General features: G+C 43.7%; 1 protein-coding gene across 2 annotated transcripts in view; it reads left to right on the top strand.

The window, feature by feature from the left end:
• The window catches only part of LOC126299255 (uncharacterized), a 229745-nt gene that overhangs the window by 101568 nt on the left and 106045 nt on the right, over positions 1–22132 (top strand). For both annotated transcript variants that reach the window (XM_049991050.1, XM_049991049.1), the window contains exons 2-3: positions 3669–3930; positions 17740–17912. In XM_049991050.1, coding sequence (XP_049847007.1) covers positions 3669–3930; positions 17740–17912 — 435 coding nt within the window. The remainder of the gene's footprint in view (positions 1–3668; positions 3931–17739; positions 17913–22132) is intronic.

Here is a 22132-nt window from a genome sequence, read left to right as displayed (position 1 = left end):
GGTTAGAAAAAACATGAGTAACACTGTTACAACACAAGCCAGTGCAGAAGTCCCAGGAGTGGATGCTAACCACAGTGCCAAACACGAGCAACATCTTAAGGCAACAACTTAGGTGCAAAACAAAACATACTGAATGTGACACTGTTCACTGAGGCACTCCAAGTGAGAGAGCAGACTTAGGCGGAGCTGGACCGAGGCTGGAGTCGACGGACGCGGATTCGGCGCCCAGATCGTCTGACTGAGTACTCCGGCAAAATGCGGAATCTAGGGGTTTTAAAGAGTCGCGTGGGGCACTGTTTTTTCCCACTTAAAGCCACCCAGCCAATCCCGCAGGTCTCTTGGAGGAGCCTGCCAATCATGGTTTAGTTAAATCCCCTCTACTGCTCCTAAGGCGGGGATGTTAATGCAGTTGCACTAAGTCCGTATTTGGTATCAACATTGTTCAGCTGAAAGCTAAGCGTAACTGCTCTGCCAAATAAGGCTTGCAACATTATTGTTATACGTCATTTAGCCCCGCCCCTCGGGATCCCCGGAGTAGAGACTGCTAGGTCAATAGCTTTTTGTCGTTGTCGCACTCTTTCTAACCGTTGTGAGCCTACTGACGTTGCTGTTCTCAGGGCTGGTATCAAGCTGGCTTTATGTGCTAATACGTGCCTGTTGGTTACAAAGTTCTTCGGTGGCAACCTACCACAGCGTCTAGACGACATATGAAGTTACATGCTAATTCCTGGGAAAGCGTCTGGGGGCGTCTGCATTTTCGCAAGGCTCTCCCCTTACGGTTTACTTCATGTAACAATATCTCTCCTAGTTTCGTCTGCCCTCAGCATCGTCTCTGCTTCCGCGTCTTGGAGCGCCTGTTCTCCTTTCTCACAGCATAAAGATAACACTACAGTAGCAAGGAATAATCAGTATATTACAGAATAGCAAAGGACTTATCTGGTCATTGTAATTGTCACAGCAGAAAGGACAACAAATAAAGTAAGGTGCGTATACAGTATGATAGACAGAATATATGATTACAGTTGTAGCTGGTTGGAGGATATACAGGGTGCATAATTTAGTACATGCTGCTGTCAAGGGTGCCATCAATAATGCCTACAGTCGGGCTGGGCATCCACTCGAAATACCCTCGGATGTCAGATATGGGTACGTCATTCAGTGGTGCTTCAGCGGATGCCAGTTTCTTGTCAACCCCAGACCAAATGTTTTCAGTGGGTGAGACACAAGGATGTCTACAGGACACTTTGTATGTGGGGGAAGGGGAGACTAGACCAGTCGATATGGAATATTTTTTAATATTTTGGAAGACGGATGACGACTTTTAGTTATCTATAAAAACTACGTTTCGATCCTGTTAATAACTTCATCCTGTGACTAAAATACTAGGCCATGGTACTCACATTCTATAAAAAAGGAATAACACGTTATTTATTTTCCCTCAGAGCACGTGGGTGGGTGGGTGGGGGATGGAGGGGGCGCCTCGAACCGCAGTCCCTTGCCGCTCTGCGCATGGGCACCCGTGGTGGAAGATCAATAGAAGGTTCAGGGCAACAATCGAAATCTTCTGTATCGAGATAGGTAGGAACAGCATTGGCAACATGCAATCTTGAATTATTTTGTTGAAAGATAAGGTTGCGCAGATCTGGAGAACAGGGCAAATCATAAAAGTAGCGCTGCTGTCCAAATTACCCGCTATGTATTGTGTAGGTACCAAAAAGCACCCCATACAATGACGCCAGGTGCTGGGCATATAAGTGAACGACAAATTCAACGTGACGATCTTCGCTCTCATCGGAGACACCACACTCGAAATACATCCATCGTGATGCAGTAATCAGAACGAGGACCTATCTGCCAAAACGACGTGATACGACTTCTATGTCCAGTGTTGTTCTGTAGCCGTGCAATGCTTACGTTTGTAGACTGCCGCTTACACGGATGTTACAGTTTCAATGCCTTCATTCCCATGTCAGAGCTCATTTTAGTTTCGTCAGTATCTACTGTACTTCCTTGATTCACCGCCAGTTGGCCCAATTGAAGGAAGGTAATGTTGACTTCGGTGCTTGTGTTGACATGCGACTCATTGCTCTACAGTACTAGCATCAAGCACATCAGTACGTAGCATCAACAGGTTAGTGTTCATCACGAACGTGATTTTGCAGTCAGTGCAATGTCTACAAATGCGGAGTTGGCAGATGCCCATTTGATGTATGGATTAGCACGGGGCAATAGCCGTCACGCGGTAAGTTTGTATCGAGACAGATTTCCAGAACGAAGGTGTCCCGACAGGAAGACGTTCGAATCAATTGATCGGCGTCTTAGGGAGCACGGAACATTCCAGCCTATGACTCGCGACTAGGGAAGACCTAGAACGACGAGGACCCCTGCAATGGACGAGGCTATTCTTCATGCAGTTGATGATAACCCTAATGTCAGCGTCAGAGAAGTTGCTGCTGTACAAGGTAACGTTGACCACGTCACTGTATGGAGAGCTCTACGGGAGAACCAGTTGTTTCCGTACCATGTACAGCGTGTGCAGGCACTATCAGCAGCTGATTGGCCTCCACGGGTACACTTCTGCGAATGGTTCATCCAACAATGTGTCAATCCTCATTTCAGTGCAAATGTTCTCTTTACGGATGAGGCTTCATTCCAACGTGATCAAATTGTAAATTTTCACAATCAACATGTGTGGGCTGACGAGAATCCGCACGCAATTGTGCAATCACGTCATCAACACAGATTTTCTGTGAAAGTTTGGGCAGGCATTGTTGGTGATGTCTTGATTGGGCCCCATGTTCTTCCACCTACGCTCAATGGAGCACGTTATCATGATTTCATACGGGATACTCTACCTGTGCTGCTAGAACATGTGCTACGGTCGCAGGTTCGAATCCTGCCTCGGGCATGGATGTGTGTGATGTCCTTAGGTTAGTTAGGTTTAAGTAGTTCTAAGTTCTAGGGGACTAATGACCACAGTAGTTGAGTCCCATAGTGCTCAGAGCCATTTTTGCTAGAACATGTGCCTTTACAAATACGACACAACATGTGGTTCATGCACGATGGAGCTCCTGCACATTTCGATCGAAGTGCTCGTATGCTTCTCAACAACAGATTGAGTGACCGATGGATTGGTATAGGCGGACCAATTCCATGGCCTCCACGCTCTCCTGACCTCAACCGTCTTGACTTTCATTTATGGGGGCATTTGAAAGCTCTTGTCTACGCAACCTCGGTACCAAATATAGAGACTCTTCGTGCTTGCATTGTGGACGGCTGTGATACAATACTCCATTCTCCAGGGCTGCATCAGCGAATCAGGGATTCCATGCCTCGGAGGGTGGATGCATGTATCCTCGCTAACGGAGGACATTTTGAACATTTCCTATAACAAAGTGTTTGAAGTCACGCTGGTACGTTCTTTTGCTGTGTGTTTCCATTCCATGATTAATGTGATTTGAAGAGAGTTAACAAAATGAGCTCCAACAAGGAAAGTAAGCGTTTCCGAACACATGTCCACATAACATATTTTCTTTCTTTATGTGTAAGGAATGTTTCCTGAAAGTTTGGCCGTACCTTTTTGTAACACCCTGTAATGAAGTAATTAAGAAAGATCTGTCTGAGCAGTCAGTGCACAAACCACAAGGTGACTGAACAACGTTTCACAGGTGATTACAGGCTGTACGCGACGTGTGAGAACCTGAGGCCGCCGTCCACCGTGGTGCCAGCTGTTTCGCACATGAGACCGGGCACCTGGAGCTACCAACCGCCGCTGTCTGCAGATGGAGTCCCGTGGCTCGCAGACGAGGAGCAGTGCGACGTCGTCATGGCGGCGATTCGTGATCTTTCGCAGAACGAGGCGTGGGAACTCAGTAACCAGCTCGTGTGCCACATCGCTGCCGACTGCGTTCATACCTGCCCTGTACAGTGGTACGTACGCCACTCGGGACCACAACCAATAATCGTATGCCTAATCCTCTTTTCTTCTTAAATTTCTTCTGTATGATGTCATCTAAACTAAACTCCACCCGAACAGGCTTCGGAAGGTCCAACGGTACCGAACGACCACCGCTTCATCCTCTGCGAATAGGCGTCATTGCTTGTGGATATGGATGGGAACGTGATAAGCATACCGCTCTCCCGGCCATTGTTAGTTTTCGTGGCCGGAGCCGCTACTTCTCAATCGAGTAGCTCCTCAATTGGCCTGACAAGGGCTGAGTGTACCCGGCTTGCCAAAAGCGCTCAGCAGACCGGAATGATCATCCATGCAAGTGCTATCCAAGCCCGAAGTGCTTAACTTTGGTGGTATGACGGGAACCGTTGTTAACTCTGCGGGAATGGCGTTCGCCTACGCTGTAGTCTACTTTTCCTATTTTCCGAGACAATAACCATTGCTAACCACACCGCACAACCAATTGGTCAGCCCCTAGGACACACCATGCTAATACCTTTAAATTCCGCCTCTAGCCTGAAGCCACTCATTGATGAATGGAATCATTGATGGATGAAATATTCCAGAATGTGAAACACGAACAGCTGCTAGCATGAGCTTCTTAGAAGTAGATACCTTAGGGGTTGCGAAGCAATTCAAACCGCTTGTTACGGGCAAGTCTTCAGGTCCAGATTGTATACTGATTAGGTTCCCTTCAGATTACGCTGATACAATAGCTCCTACTTAGCAATCATATACAACCGCTTGCTCACCGATAGATCTGTACCTACAGATTGGAAAATTGCGCAGGTCGCACCAGTGCTTAAGAAGGGTAGTAGGAGTAATCCACCGAACTACAGACCTATATCATTGACGTCGGTTTGCAGTAGGGTTTTGTAGCATATACTGTATTCAAACATTATGAATCACCTCGAAGGGAACGATCTATTGATAAGTAATCAGCATGGTTTCAGAAAACATCGTTCTTCTGCAACGCAGCTAGTTCTTTATTCGCACGAAGTAATGGCCACTACCGACAGGGGATCTCAAGTTGATTCCGTATTTCTAGTTTTCCGGTGAGCTTTTGACACCGTTCCTCACAAGCGACTTCTAATCAAGCTGCGGGCCTATGGGATATCGTCTCAGTTGTGCGACTGGATTCGTGATTTCCTGTCAGGAAGGTCGCAGTTCGTAGTAATAGACGGCAAATTATCGAGTAAAAATGAAGTGATATCAGGTGTTCCCCAGGGAAGCGTCCTGGGACCTCTGCTGTTCCTGATCTATATAAATGACCTTGGTGACAATCTGAGGAGTTTTCTTAGGTTGTTCGCAGACAATGCTGTAATTTACCGTCTCGTAAGGTCATCCGAAGACCAGTATCAGTTGCAAAGCGATTTAGAAAAGATTGCCGTATGGTGTGGCAGGTGGCAGTTGACGCTAAATAACGAAAAGTCTGAGGTGATCCACATGAGTTCCAAAAGAAATCCGTTGGAATTCGATTACTCGATAAATAGTACAATTCTCAAGGCTTTCCATTCAACTAAGTACCTAGGTGTTAAAATTACGAACAACTTCAGTTGGAAAGACCACATAGATAATTTTGTGGGTAAGGCGAGCCAAAGGCTACGTTTCATTGGCAGGACACTTAGAAGATGCAACAAGTCCACTAAAGAGACAGCTTACACTACTCTCGTTCGTCCTCTGTTACAATGTTGCTGCGCGGTGTGGGTCCTTACCAGATGGGATTGATGGAGGACATCGAAAGGGTGCAAAAAAGGGCAGCTCGTTTAGTATTATCACGTAATAGGGGAGAGAGTATGGCAGATATGATACGCGAGTTGGGATGGAAGTCGTTAAAGCAAAGACGTTTTTCGTCGCGGCGAGATCTATTTACGAAATTTCAGTCACCAACTTTCTCTTCCGAATGCGAAAATATTTTGTTGAGCCCAGCCTACATAGGTAGGAATGATCGTCAAAATAAAATAAGAAAAATCAGAGCTCGAACAGAAAGGTTTAGGTGTTCGTTTTTTCCGCGCGCTGTTCGGGATTGGAATGGTAGAGAGATAGTATGATTGTGGTTCGATGAACCCTCTGCCAAGCACTTAAATCTGAATTGCAGAGTAATCATGTAGATGGAACCACTGAAGACCTTTCAAACCCCTTCTAGGAAATGTGAACTTGATCTGAAACAGAAAAGGGTGTTTATGCTTTTCCAATCGCCTGCTTTGCAATCTCATTTGGCGTGATCACAGTCGGATGCAACATTGACACATACGTGAATAAAACGGCAAAGGGTCCCTATAAGACTCCCGAGTTCGCCAACACCCTCCCTGCCACCTGCGCAACTATCCTGAGCATTTCAAAAACCTACCTCTACGCTGACATCGACTGACATTCAGTTCAGTGACACTACCCGCCTGCTCTGGCACCTGCAGGTCGGCAACCGCTGGGAGGCCTCTTAGATTCTGCATACCAGTAAACAGGCGATAGAGCAGTAATAGAGTGTCACTCTGTTGAATGGGTGTCGAAGTCTCTGCACAGATACACAAGTACTCAACAAAGTTACTCGGGTAGCACCGAGGCTGTTACCGAATGGGGAGCCTCAGAGGAACACTTTGCCATTTGACTCACACAGGTCTATGTGAGAACCGAGTCTGAGTCGTGCTTGGGTAGCTCAGTTGGTAGATCACTTGCCTGCGAAAGGCAAAGGTTCCGAGTTCTAGTCTCGGTTCGGCACACAGTTTAAATCTGCCAGGAAGTTTCATATCCGCGCATTTCGCTGTAGAGAGGAAATCTCATTTTGGTTTCAGCTTCTTATGCCAGGGTCAGGTGAATGCGATTAAATAAATGTCATTTACAGTACATCAATAAAATATTCAAATACTATTGTCATGTTCTGTCAAGCGCAGAAGGATAATTCAATTATTTTATTTTATTATAATGTCAGAGAATACATCTACATCTACATCCATACTCCGCAAACCACCTGACGGTGTGTGGCGTAAGGTATCCAGAAGTTATTAAACGAATTTATTAGACCACTGAAAGTTAGATATTTGAGATTCAAAAGTATAATTAGATTAGGAAATGAGACACTAGAAGTAGTAGATGAGTTTTGCTATTTGGGCAACTGAACAACTGAAGGTGGCCGAAGAAGAGAGGATACAAAATGCAGACTGGTTATAGCTCGAAAAGTATGTCTGAGAAAGAAGAATTTAGTAACATCTAATATAAATATTAGTGTTAGGAATTAATTTCTGGAGATATTTGTCTAAAGTGTAGACTTGTATGAAAGTGAAATGTGGACTGTAAGCAATTCAGACAAAAAGAGAATAGAAATTTATGAAATTTGGGCTACAAAAGAAAATTGAAGGATAGAGGGTGGATCGATTAGTTAAAACTTTAGATGATGAACATAGGTTGCAATAGTTATTCAGAAATGATGAGACTTGTACAGGATACTGTACAATGGAGAAGTCTTCAAATCAGTCTCCGGAATGAAGACCACAACAACAAACAGCAATGAAAATTGTAACATTAATAGTCATAAATTCACTCTGAATAGACCGAAACGCTCACTAATTTCAATAAACCATGACCGTTCTCTGATATTTCAAACTGGAACACAAACATAACTTTATTTCTCCAAAAATATAATTATATGTATGTAATGTTTTTTATCTTTTAAATTATTTCTACCAGTCACAAAATTTTGTCAACCATTGTATTACTTATTTAAGAACTTTCAGCACTGCAGCGCCTCAGCAATCGTAAGTATCGAAATAATTACGAAAAATCCGCCTCGATTGCACAAACTACCTGGTGTTTACATAGGTTTAAGCGTGGGTAACCACGCCTTCTTCAGAAAAAAATATAAAACAGATTGCCTAAATAGGTATAGTTAAAGGCTAAAATCAACACTTACAGCGGCAAGACCCCATAATTTTTTTTTACAAATACATGGTACATATGTACCAAGTCAATAATATTACTTATCTCAACCCTGTGTGTGTTGCCTCGCCCCAGCCAACATACGATGGTCACACGCTCTCCACCAAACTGGAATAAACATCTGATACCACATAGATCGACAAACCGATGCTGTTGTGGTCTTCAGTCCTGAGACTGGTTTCATGCAGCTATCCATGCTACTCAATCCTGTGCAAGCTTCTTCATGTCCCAGTACTTAGTGCAACCTACATGCTTCTGTATCTGCTTAATGTATTCATCTCTTGGTCTCCCTCTACAATTTTTACCCTCGAAGCTGCCCTCAAATGCTAAATTTGTGATACCTTGATGCCTCAGCCCCCCCCTATGAACCATGGACCTTGCCGTTGGTGGGGAGACTTGCATGTTTCAACGATACAGATAGCCGTACCGTAGGTGCAACCACAACGGAGAGGTATCTGTTAGAAGGCCAGACAAACGTATGGTTCCTGAAGAGGGGTAGCAGGCTTTTCAGTAGTTGCAGAGGCAACAGTCTGGATGATTGACTGATCTGGCCTTGTAACACTAACCAAAACGGCCTTGCTGTGCTGGTACTGCGAAAGGCTGAAAGCAAGGGGAAACTACAGCCGTAATTTTGCCCGAGGGCATGCAGCTTCACTGTATGGTTAAATGATGATGGCGTCCTCTTGGATAAAATATTCCGGAGGTAAAATAGTCCCCCATTCGGATCTCCGGGCGGGGACTACCCAAGACGACGTCGTTATCAGGAGAAAGAAAACGCGTTCTACGGATCGGAGCGTGGAATGTCAGATCCCTTAATCGGGCAGGTAGGTTAGAAAATTTAAAAAGGGAAATGGATAGGTTGAAGTTAGATATAGTGGGAATTAGTGAAGTTCGGTGGCAGGAGGAACAAGACTTTTGGTCAGGTGAATACAGGGTTATAAATACAAAATCAAATAGGGGTAATGCTGGAGTAGGTTTAATAATGAATAGGAAAATAAGAGTGCGGGTAAGCTACTACAAACAGCATAGTGAACGCATTATTGTGGCCAAGATAGACACGAAGCCCACGCCTACTACAGTAGTACAAGTTTATATGCCAACTATCTCTGCAGATGACTAAGAAATTGAAGAAAAGTATGATGAGATAAAAGAAATTATTCAGTTAGTGAAGGGAGACGAAAATTTAATAGTCATGGGTGACTGGAATTCGAGCGTAGGAAAAGGGAGAGAAGGAAACATAGTAGGTGAATATGGATTGGGGGTAAGAAATGAAAGAGGAAGCCGTCTGGTAGAATTTTGCACAGAGCATAACTTAATCATAGCTAACACTTGGTTCAAGAATCATAAAAGAAGGCTATATACATGGAAGAATCCTGGAGATACTAAAAGGTATCAGATAGATTATATAATGGTAAGACAGAGATTTAGGAACCAGGTTTTAAATTGTAAGATATTTCCAGGGGCAGATGTGGACTCTGACCACAATCTATTGCTTATGAACCGTAGATTAAAGCTGAAGAATCTGCAAAAAGGTGGGAATTTAAGGAGATGGGATCTGGATAAACTGAAAGAACCAGAGGTTGTACAGAGTTTCAGGGAGTGCATTAGGGAACAATTGACAGGAATGGGGGAAAGAAATACAGTAGAAGAAGAATGGGTAGCTCTGAGGGATGAAGTAGTGAAGGCAGCAGAGGATCAAGTAGGTAAAAAGACGAGGGCTAGTAGAAATCCTTGGGCAACAGAAGAAATATTGAATTTAATTGATGAAAGGAGAAAATATAAAAATGCAGTAAACGAAGGAGGCAAAAAGGAATACAAACGTCTCAAAAATGAGATCGACAGGAAGGATGTAGAGGGTTATCTCACTAAGGGTAAGATAGATACTGCCTGCAGGAAGATTAGAGAGACTTTTGGAGAAACGAGAACCATCAAGAATATCAAGAGCTCAGATGGAAGCCCAGTTCTAAGCAACGAAGGGAAGGCAGAAAGGTGGAAGGAGTATATAGATGGTCTATACAAGGGCGATGTACTTGAGGACAATATTATGGAAATGGAAGAGGATGCAGATGAAGATGAAATGGGAGATACGATACTGCGTGAAGAGTTTGACATATCACTGAAAGACCTGAGTCAAAACAAGGTCCCGGGAGTAGACAACGTTCCATTAGAACTATTGACGGCCTTGGGAGGGCCAGTCCTCAGAAAACTCTACCATCTGCTGAGCAAGATGTATGAGACAGGCGAAGTACCCTCAGACTTCAAGAAGAATATAATAATTCCAATCCCAAAGAAAGCAGATGTTGACAGATGTGAAAATTACCGAACTATCAGTTTAATAAGTCACAGCTGCAAAATACTACTACGAATTCTTTAAAGACGAATGGAAAAACTTGTAGGAGCCGACATCGGGGAAGATCAGTTTGGATTCCGCAGAAATGTTGGAACACGTGAGGCAATACTGACCCTACGACTTATCTTAGAAGAAACATTAAGGAAAGGCAAACCTACATTTCTAGCATTTGTAGACTTAGATAAAGCTTTTGACAATGTTGACTGGAATACTCTCTTTCAAATTTTAAAGGTGGCAGGGGTAAAATACAAGGAGCGAAAGGCTATTTACAATTTGTACAGAAACCAGATGGCAGTTATAAGAGTCGAAGCGCATGAAAGGGAAGCAGTGGTTGGGAAGGGAGTGAGACAGGGTTGTAGCCTCTCCCCGATGTTATTCAATCTGTATATTGAGCAAGCAGTAAAGGAAACTAAAGAAAAATTTGGAGTAGGTATTAAAATTCATGGAGAAGAAATAAAAACGTTGAGGTTCGCCGATGACATTGTAATTCTGTCAGAGACGGCAAAGGACTTGGAAGAGCAGTTGAACGGAATGGACAGTGTCTTGAAAGAAGGATATAAGATGAACATCAACAAAAGCAAAACGAGGATAATGGAATGTAGTCAAATTAAATCGGGTGATGCTGAGGGAATTAGATTAGGAAATGAGACACTTAAAGTAGTAAAGGAGTTTTGCTATTTGGGGAGCAAAATAATTGTTGATTGTCGAAGTAGAGAGGATATAAAACGTAGACTGGCAATGGCAAGGAAAGCGTTTCTGAAGAAGAGAAATTTGTTAACATCGAATATAGATTTAAGTGTCAGGAAGTCGTTTCTGAAAGTATTTGTATGGGGTGTAGCCATGTATGGAAGTGAAACATGGACGATAAATACTTTGGACAAGAAGAGGATAGAGGCTTTCTAAATGTGTTGCTACAGAAGAATGTTGAAGATTATGTGGGTAGATCACATAACTAATGAGGAGGTATTGAATAGGATTGGGGAGAAGAGAAGTTTGTGGCACAACTTGACTAGAAGAAGGGATCGGTTAGTAGGACATGTTCTGAGGCATCAAGGGATCACTAATTTAGCACTGGAGGGCAGCGTGGAGGGTAAAAATCGTAGAGGGAGACCAAGAGACGGATACACTAAGCAGATTCAGAAGGATGCAGGCTGCAGTAGGTACTGGGAGATGAAGGAGCTTGCACAGGATAGAGCAGCATGGAGAGTTGCATCAAACCAGTCTCAGGACTGAAGACTACAACAACAATGATGCCACAGAACATGTCCTACCAACCGATCCCTTCTTCTCGTCAAGAAGAGGTGCGACAGTTATCCGTACATCACACCTGCCCTGAGTATTTCGGACCCATTTCCGCTGCTGAAACCGTGTGACCGCATGGCCGAAACCTGCACTGGGACCGACGATCGCCAGGCAACGTACAAATCCTGTAGTCGCCGCTGATCAGCATCCGACGCCACAGATCCAGGTTCCATTCCAAGATTTTCCTTGCCCAACATCTTCGCACACAAGGGTCATGGGGAGTTTGTACTGTTTTTCGTTATGGAAGCCTAGGGCCAAATTGAACGTGTGGAGCTGATTGCATACTGTCTATACCTGGGCTGGTGAAACATGTCACTTGACAGCTCGCGTGTGATTGGCTACACTGCGATTGCGAGGTTGCAATAGCTGCCACCGCACACGTCCACAACTCCGAAGTACGTTTTGTAAATGTACGCTACAATCAACGTTTATACATTAAGTGCAACAAAGTACGTTATTCTAACAATGGGCAGAACGACGACGGAGACTAAGCGTTTGATAGTATATGAAACCGGGAAATAAAAACACCCGAAGTTAATGACAATATCTATCAAAAGTCGTTCCAAATTGTTACAGTAATAGCTGCATGAAAAACGTCGTATAATAATATAAACCTAAGCATACCAAATAACACACTCTCCACGCTCATAGAAAGAAATAAAGCAAAACATGCATAACCTACCCGATTGCAGAGAGAAAGAATTAATTCTGTATACATTTACACTCACCAGTTTACGATGTCAATGGGGCAGTTCCATCCAGTTCTCCTTCACTACCATCGTAATCGGCGCCAAAACCGTTTTCTTCGTCTTCGTCATCACCATCATCATTAAGAGAAATCATTAATTGTTCGTTTTCATTTATAATGCTATCTAGAGTCTGTGCTTCTCTTATCAGTTTAGCAACAATGTCTACTTTTTTCCTCCATGAGGTAGCGTCTACAGTAGGAAGACCTTCACGTAGCAGTCTTTCCACTTCCGTTATAGTAAAAGTCTTGTTGTTACTTCTAATGTACCCATTGACTTCACTCCAAACCAATTCAATTGGATTAAAATGCCAGTGATAAGGCGGTAGCCTAATTACACAAGTGACCCTGTTCGCTTGCAATTTCATCTACGATGTATTTAGGCGCCACAGGCTTAATTTGTTTCACGAGCGAGTATAACACCAGCTTTGTCATGCTCATGTCAGCAGCAATGTCTCTCGCCTGCAACCACTGCACCATAGTTTCTTTACGGTCACTAGTGGTGGTAGTTTCTTCTAAAATCACGGAATGGTACGGTGCATTGTTCGTCACAAAAACTGTCGGAACACTAAACTGGAGCAACAAAGAAATAAAGCAAAACATGCATAACCTACCCGATTGCAGAGAGAAAGAATTAATTCTGTATACATTTACACTCACCAGTTTACGATGTCAATGGGGCAGTTCCATCCAGTTCTCCTTCACTACCATCGTAATCGGCGCCAAAACCGTTTTCTTCGTCTTCGTCATCACCATCATCATTAAGAGAAATCATTAATTGTTCGTTTTCATTTATAATGCTATCTAGAGTCTGTGCTTCTCTTATCAGTTTAGCAACAATGTCTACTTTTTTCCTCCATGAGGTAGCGTCTACAGTAGGAAGACCTTCACGTAGCAGTCTTTCCACTTCCGTTATAGTAAAAGTCTTGTTGTTACTTCTAATGTACCCATTGACTTCACTCCAAACCAATTCAATTGGATTAAAATGCCAGTGATAAGGCGGTAGCCTAATTACACAAGTGACCCTGTTCGCTTGCAATTTCATCTACGATGTATTTAGGCGCCACAGGCTTAATTTGTTTCACGAGCGAGTATAACACCAGCTTTGTCATGCTCATGTCAGCAGCAATGTCTCTCGCCTGCAACCACTGCACCATAGTTTCTTTACGGTCACTAGTGGTGGTAGTTTCTTCTAAAATCACGGAATGGTACGGTGCATTGTCCGTCACAAAAACTGTCGGAACACTAAACTGGAGCAACAAGTTTTTAAACCACTGTAGAAACCGTGGGCGGTCGATCGAAAAACTAGAAGTCCTTCAGGCACAAAGCCGTTTGAAGATCCTGTATGGGCCACAATTAATCGGGATCCTCTTCCTGTTGGCTGATGACCGCTGCTATTCGGAGCATCATCTGTCCAGCATTTCTCAACTGATTCTCCAGCGTTGACCCTGGTTTCGTCTAACCATATGACTGAGTGTATGTCCTTTCCTACAATTTTGTGTAAGAAAATGGTACAAGCTGCAATGACATGTGCTTTTTCTTGTAACAGTTTTCGTCCATCTAACTTTTTAAAACTGAAGCCCATGCTTTTTAATATCATCTTGAGTGACGTTTTCCTCCCTGAGAAAAGTTCACTATCTTTTAAAGAAATCAGCAACTTCGATATTGTGGGGTATTCTTTCCTGTTATATGTGTCGACATATTGTATCGGGGTGGCCGGAGTGGCCGAGCGGTTCTAGGCGCTACAGTCTGGAACCGCGCGACCGCTATGGTCGCAGGTTCGAATCCTGCCTCGGACATGGATGTGTGTGATGTCCTTAGTTTAGTTAGGTTTAAGTAATTCTAAATTCTAGGGGACTGATGACTTCAGAAGTTAAGTCCCATAGTGCTCAGAGCCATTCGAACCATTTGAATTGCATCGGATTGGAAAGAATTAATACCTGTAACAGGACGAGGCTGCTTTTTTTACTTGCCTGGAATACTTAAAAACATACTGTTTCTTCCCCAGGGACTTTCTTACATACTGTTTACTTCACTGTTTTGTAAATCTTGAAGTAGCACCCCTTTCCTTATAACTGTTCTTTCACTGAGTCCTAGAGTTTTCGAAGTACTCCTTAAAACTTTATCGGCAGGAATCAACGCATGCCCATGAACAGAAACAAATTCTTTTTCTTGCTCGTAAAACTCACACGAACTCCGTACAATTGCAAAGCCTGACTATTTAATGGCACTGCACGGCGCAATAGATTGTCGCTTGGTGAACGACATTGTTTTGGTGACATTGTTAAACAAACAAAAACCGTAGTCGAGGCGGTAACACAACACAACAGCAGGCGTTCGCGCACTAACATACGAGGGCTATCCAAAAAGTACATTACGTTTTCGTTTGTGTCCGTTAGGGGCGGGGCTAGCGCGGCCATCTTGGTGTCATGGCATTCCGCCACTTAGTCGGCATCCTGCCGTGCTAGTGAGAGGTTCGTGCTGTACTCCGTTGAGTTACTGTGACAGTTTGAAATGTCAGTGTTAATTGAAAATGCCGCAAAGTGTGAAGTGTGTGCTGTAATAAGGTTTCTGACTGCAAAAAACTGTACACCGATAGAAATCTATCGGCAGCTTTGTGAAGTGTATGGGGACAACATAATCACTGAAGGCGGAGTGCGTCAATGGGTCATAAAATTTAAAAATGTCCGTACTAACGTTCACGACGAAGAGCGAAGTGGAAGACCCAGCAAATTGACTGCCGAACTTGTCGAAAAAGTCGATGCCGCGGTCCGTGAAAACCGTAATTTCACAATAACGGAACACTCTATGAGTTCTCCACAAATTTCACGAAGTTTGTTGCACGAAATCTTTACCGAAAAGCTTGGTTACCACAAGTTTTGTGCAAGGTGGATAGCAAAAATCTTGACAGAGATTCACAAAAATCAGCGAATGGTTGCAGCGTTAACGTTTTACGAGAAAGATGGCGACTCATTACTCGATCGCATCGTTACTGGTGACGAAACATGGGTTAAGCATGTGAACTGCGAGACAAAATTGCAGTCAATGCAGTGGGGGCACACAAATTCCCCCCCCCCCCCAAAACCCAAGAAATGCATGCAGACAATGTCGGCAAGGATGGTGATGGCAACTGTCTTTTGGGACAGAAAAGGTGTGATTTTTGTGGATTTCCTGGAAGTAGGCACTACAATAAACATTCAAAGGTGTTGCCAAACTCTGCACAACCTCAGAAGAGCAATACAAAACAAGCGCAGGGGAAAGTTGGGCTCAAAGATCTTGCTGATTCACGACAACGCCCGTACAGTCCCGACCTTGCACCGAGCGACTTCCACTTATTCCCAGCAATGAAGAAGTGGTTGGCCATGCAGCGTTTTGATGACGACGCACAGCTTCAAGAAGAGGTAACCACGTGGTTGAAGGCGCAGGCGGCCGAATTTTACGACGAAGGAATTTCCAAGCTCGTCCATCATCACGATAAGTGCCTTAATTTAAATGGCAACTATGTAGAAAAGTAGTATTTAAGTGTGGCTTTCACCTTCATATAATAAAAAAAATTCCAATACTTTATTTATTTTTAATTCCAAAACGTAATGTACTTTGTGGATAGCCCTCATACAATGTTTACACGGAAGCTGGCAACGTGGTAGCGTCGACGCCGGAACCGGCTTTTGTTCGCTGCTGTTATTGGTTCAGAAGACGCAACGCCTCCAGTTCCTCGCTTGTTTGTTAGTTATAAAAAAATGGCTCTGAGCACTATGGGACTTAACATCATCAGTCCCCTAGAACTTAGAACTACTTAAACCTAACTAACCCAAGGACATCACACAACACCCAGTCATCACGAGGCAGAGAAAGTCCCTGACCCCGCCGGGAATCAAACCCGGGCGCGGGAAGCGAGAACGCTACCGCACGACCACGAGCTGCGGACTGTTAGTTATACTACCAACTGTACGGTGCTTGGGTAGTGACCTTGAAGTTTCAGCGGCCCGGGAGGGTCTTTAAAAAAAATATAGGTCGAGGTAGCCTCCCAAGTTGACACCGTGTTGAATGAGTACTTTCACAAAACGAGGCTCCAGGTAAACCGAAGCAAAGTCGGGGTCACAGCATTCAATCTCCTGCCTGCGTCGACTTAGCCTCCCACGTTAACACCATACTGAAAGAGTACCCAAGGAAAACAGGGGTCACAGTGTTTCATCTCCATAATAAAGAGTCGCAGAGGCAGTTACACATGCCATTGGATGGGATCAAAAATTCCCACAACTACTTCGATAACATTTGTGTGGCTCCCTCTACTTGTGATTGTTATTTATGCAGCATACACGAACCTGTCAAAGAAGCTTAGCTCACCAGTAAATCTACTGCACCGTATTGCCAGTACAATTGGGGAGTAATCCTGCAGTTTAACTTATGTGCTCAGCTGATGAATACTGTGCCCCTACATAGGAAAATGGCACACGTACAAATAAGACAGAGGAGGCTATGAGAACCGTTAAGGGGACTGCCAGGCCAACACCCACTAAGTGGCGCCTCTTCCGTCCAATATTGCTTCTACTAACCTCAGAATCAAATGTGCCAAGATGCAAATTCTTAAGAAGACAGATTTCCATAAGAACTCAATTCTAAATAGCCTGGTCCAGACTCTACTAACTGAAGAAGAGTTTGATCTTCCTCGTCGCAAACGCTCAAGACTTGGCTACATCAGAACAGCACAAGGGGGATGCGGCCACATCTTGAAGCAGAGGGGCTATAGTGAAAGCACTGAATGCGACTATGGTGCAGAGAAACAGATACTGAGATATACTGTTTTAAAGGAAGCCTGGAAGACTTACATGAAGTGATAAAGAGGGTCACCATCTGGTTATGAAATTTAAACATTAACCTGTGAATACATTGTTTATGGATATCTGCGTATTCTGTAAAGGCATACGAATGTAATGATCCTCATGTACAAGAGCATGACCTAGTCCGCTCGTAGTTTTGGATGAGTATGTGTACGGGTATTCTTGTGTTTCAATAGAAACCACTCACTTCACAACACTGTGTCAGTAGACTCGCATACCACCCATAATTTACACCGGAATAACTCACGCTAATACCATGATTCATCTTTAATGACCTCGGCACCTCTATCAAAGGAAAACATAAAAACTTCAGAATGGGAAAACTATAATTATTATGATCTACAAAAGGCAGTTAACTTTCAGAATATCGTTTGTTACGTGAGGTGACTCCAATGTTGCCGGCCGATGTGGCCGAGCTGTTCTAGGCGCTTCAGTCCGGAATCGCGCTCCTGCTCCAGTTGTAGGTTCGAATCCAGCCTCGGGCATGGATGTGTGTGATGTCGTTAGGTTAGTTAGGTTTAAGTAGTTTTAAGTCTAGGGGATTGATGACCTTAAATGTTAAGTCCGATAGTGCTTAGAGCCATTTGAACCATTTTTTGACTCCAATTTACTTTGAAAGGTTGAACGACACGGAATGGAACGCGACAACGCTGGCAACGGATGATGTGAGGCGTCCTATCCTCTCCCAATTACTGCACGCTGTTCGGCGTATCACAAAAGCCATACACGCCAGGAAAAAATGTGAGGACAACATTGAAGGTTATTTTCTTTACAGGAGGGTGCAAACAAGTGGTGAGTATCTTATCTGGATGTATTATCACGTAAAGCGTAATATACCCATTAAGGTATGCTTTGAACAAAATCTCTTCTAAGAAAATGAACTCGAACATAATGGGGTTGTGTTGGAGCTGACAACTGTAAAGTAATCAAAGTACACATAAAACAAGAAATCTAGAACTAGATAATAACCATAATTGGAGCGAAGGGGGAGTTAGGATGTGGTAAGGTGCTTGGGATAATTTTAACCAGGATATTAACACAAAGCGTTTATTAACTCTTTCTTCTGTCAAATGGCAAACAAATCATTAAACATATTTCGACATTTAATAAAAGAACATCTAATTAATTCAAAAATAAAAGAAATACCCGTAAAATTAATAACACATAAAACAATTTTGAACATTTATGTGAGCAGCAACCATACAAGAATATGATTTGTATAATATAGCCCAACGATTACAGCAAGACTTTATTGTAACGTGGCTTCGACACCGACTAAGGTGTCTTCATCAAAAAACCAAATAAATTCCATGTAGTAACAGATGACTAGATTTACGAGAAAATTGCTCTCGTCATATAAAATACTTTACAAAGAGATACAGATAAAAATTACAGACATTGGAATTGTAATAAAATTGGTAATAGTCTGTAAAGTTGTAGTTGCACGGTATAACACACTAAATTCCGCCAAGGACTGTAAGAGGAGGAACTGCATGATATCAACTTAGAACCTGCTATTTTTAATGTTATTACACTACTGGCCATTAAAATTGCGACACCACGAAGATGATGTGCTACAGACGCGTAATTTAACCGACAGGAAGAAGATTCTGTGATATGCAAATGATTAGCTTTTCAGAGCATTCACACAAGGTTGGCGCCGGTGGCAACACCTACAACGTGCTGACATGAGGAAAGTTTCCAACCGATTTCTCATACACAAATAGCAGCTGACCGGCGTTGCCTAGTGAAACGTTGTTGCGTTGCTTCGTGTAAGGAAGAGAAATGCTTACCATCACCTTTCCGACTTTGAAAAAGGATTGTGGTTTATCGTATCGCGACATTGCTGCTCGCGTTGGTCGAGATTCAATGACTGTTAGCAGAATATGGAATCGGTGGGTTTAGGAGGGTAATACGGAGCGCCGTGCTGGATCCCAACGGCCTCGTATCTCTAGTAGTCGAGATGACAGGCATCTTATCCGCATGGCTGTGACGGATCGTGCAGCCACGTCTCGATCCCTGAGTCAACAGATGGGGAAGTTTGCAAGACAACAACCATCTACACGAATAGTTCGACGACGTTTGCAGAAGCATGGACTATCAGCTCGGAGACCGTGGCTGCGGTTACCCTTGACGCTGCATCCCAAACAGGAGCGCGTGTGATGGAGTACTCAACGACGACCCTGGGTGCACCAATTTCATTTTTTCGGATGAATCCAGGTTCTGTTTACAGCATCATGATGGACGCATACGTGTTTGGCGACATCGCGGTGAACGCACATGGGAAGCGTGTATTTGTCATCGCATTTCTGGCGAATCACCCGGCGTGATGGTATGGGGGCCATTGGTTACACGTCTCGGTCACCTCTTGTTCGCATTGAGGGCACTTTGAACAGTGGACGTTACATTTCAGATGTGTTACGACCCATGGCTATACCCTACATTCGATCCCTGCGAAACCCTAGATTTCAGCAGGATAATACACGACCGCATGTTGCAGGTCCTGTACGGGCATTTCTGGATGCATGTTCGACTGCTGCCCTGGCCAGCACAGTCTCCAGATCTCTCACCAATTGAAAACGTCTCGTCCATGGTGGCCGAGCAACTGGCTCGTCACAATACGCCAGTCAGTACTCTTGATGAACTGTGGTACTGTGTTGAAGCTGCATGGGCAGCTGTACCTCTACACGCCATCCAAGGTCTGTTTGACTCAATGCCCAGGCGTATCAAGGCCGTTATTATGGCCAAAGGTGGTTGTTCTGGGTACTGATTTCTCAGGATCTATGCACCCAAATTGCGTGCAAATGTAATCACATATCAGTTATAGTATAATATATTTGTCCAATGAATACCCGTTTATCATCTCCATTTCTTCTTGGTGTATCAATTTTAATGGCCAGTAGTGTACTTACTATCTTTGATGGTTTTTCATGTTCTTCCACAGTATGCAACATAGCTCTCCCATTAATCCTTAATCGAAAAATCCTTCAACATGAGAAATAAATTGTGACCTGATGCATTTAAGTTCAAAAGGAAATGATTATGAGTATATCTGCATGCTTGCCATGTACTTTCTGATGCTTTATGCCGATTACAGTTTGTTGCGTGAATCTCTTTACGGCTTTGAGACTCATTTTAATTCACTCATTTTCAGAAAATATAGAACACTTTGAACGACTAGAGACAGGACGTTCATATTCAGAGGAGACGTACATTACTATGGTCTGCAGAAATGGTTAGCGTTTGTAAGATGGCGGTTCTCAGGTTCAAGGTCAACATCGATATCGCGGCGCAACAGCAACTACCAGTAAAAACTGCCTGCGGCTGTCATTGTCGCTATGAGCCGAAGGTAATGGCTCAGTTAACTTGAGCAGACGTGCTGGATTCCTCACATTCCTACGCGCGAACCGAATCGTTAAATCAGTGAGTTTGAAAGAGGGCGTATTACTGGTATGAGAGAATGTGATGTATCCATCCGTGTGAGACCCAACTCGTTTTATTTGTTCATGAGATCCAGAAAATATTAGATACAAGCTCCCAGGTAGATGCCATTTTCCTTGACTTCCAGAAGGCGTTCGATACAGTTCCACACTGTCGCCTGATAAACAAAGTAACAGCCTACGGAATATCAGACCAGCTGTGGGGTTGGATTGAAGAGTTTTAAGCAAACAGAACACAGTATGTTGTTCTCAATGGAGAGACATCTACAGACGTTAAAGTAACCTCTGGCGTGCCACAGGGGAGTGTAATGGGACCATTGCTTTTCACAATATATATAAATGACCTAGTAGATAGTGTCGGAAGTTCCATGCGACTTTTCACGGATGATGCTGTAGTATACAGAAAAGTTGCAGCATTAGAAAATTGCAGCGAAATGCAGGAAGATCTGCAGCAGATAGGCACTTGGTGCAGGGTGTGGCAACTGACCCTTAACATAGACAAATGTAATGTGTTGCGAATACATAGAAAGAAGGAGTCTTGATTGTATGATTATATGATAGTGTAACAGACACTGGTAACAGTTACTTCTGTAAAATAACTGGGAGTACACGTACGGAATGATTTGAAGTGGAATGTTCATATAAAATTAATTGTTGGAAAGGCAGGTGCCAGGTTGAGATTCATTGGGAGAGTCCTTAGAAATTGTAGTCCATCAACAAAGGAGGTGGCTTACAAAACACTCCTTCTACCTATACTCGAGTATTGCTCATCAGTGTGGGATTCGTACCATGTCGGGTTGGCAGATTAGATAGAGAAGATCCAAAGAAGAGCTGCACGTTTCGTCACAGGGTTATTTGGTAAGCGTGATAGCGTTACGGAGATGTTTAGCAAACTCAAGTGGCAGACTCTGCATCGCGGTGTAGCTTGCTGTCCAGGTTTCAAGAGGGTGCGTTTCTGGATGAGGTATCGAATATATTGCTTCCCCCTACTTATACCTCCCGAGGAGATAACGAATCTAAAATTAGAGTGATTCGAGCGCGCATGGAGGCTTTCCGGCAGTCGTTCTTCCCGCGAACCATACGCGACTGGAACAGGAAAGAGAGGTAAGTGCCCTCTGCTACACACCGTTTTGTGGCTTGCGGAGTATAAATGTAGATGTAGATGAAACTACTGCTCGTGTGGGACGAAGTGTTGCGACAGTGCAATGGGTGTGTGCAGAATGGTTCATGGAAGGCCGTAGAACACGAAGAGATGGGTGAGGGCGCACCACCCAGACCACCCATCAAGAAGATCGACATCTCATCCAAATGGCATTGAGGGACAGATCTGCGTCTTCCATGGCTCTGGCGCAACACAGTAATAGTGTAACATATCGTACGTTATGAGGAGTGACAGTCAGTCGACGTTTATTACGGCATGAGTTACGTGGGCGTAGTCCATTTCTTCGTCTACCTTTGACGAATGTGCGGAAACATGCTATACGGCAATGGTGTGGAACTACGTCACTGGGGACAGGAATGGCACCATAAAGTGTTTTCGGACGAATCCAGGTTCTGTTTGTTTGAAAATAA

This window comes from Schistocerca gregaria, chromosome X (genome assembly GCF_023897955.1).
Source record: "Schistocerca gregaria isolate iqSchGreg1 chromosome X, iqSchGreg1.2, whole genome shotgun sequence".
Taxonomy (NCBI): Eukaryota; Metazoa; Arthropoda; class Insecta; order Orthoptera; family Acrididae; genus Schistocerca; species Schistocerca gregaria.
This window is presented reverse-complemented; position numbering and strand designations above follow the sequence as displayed.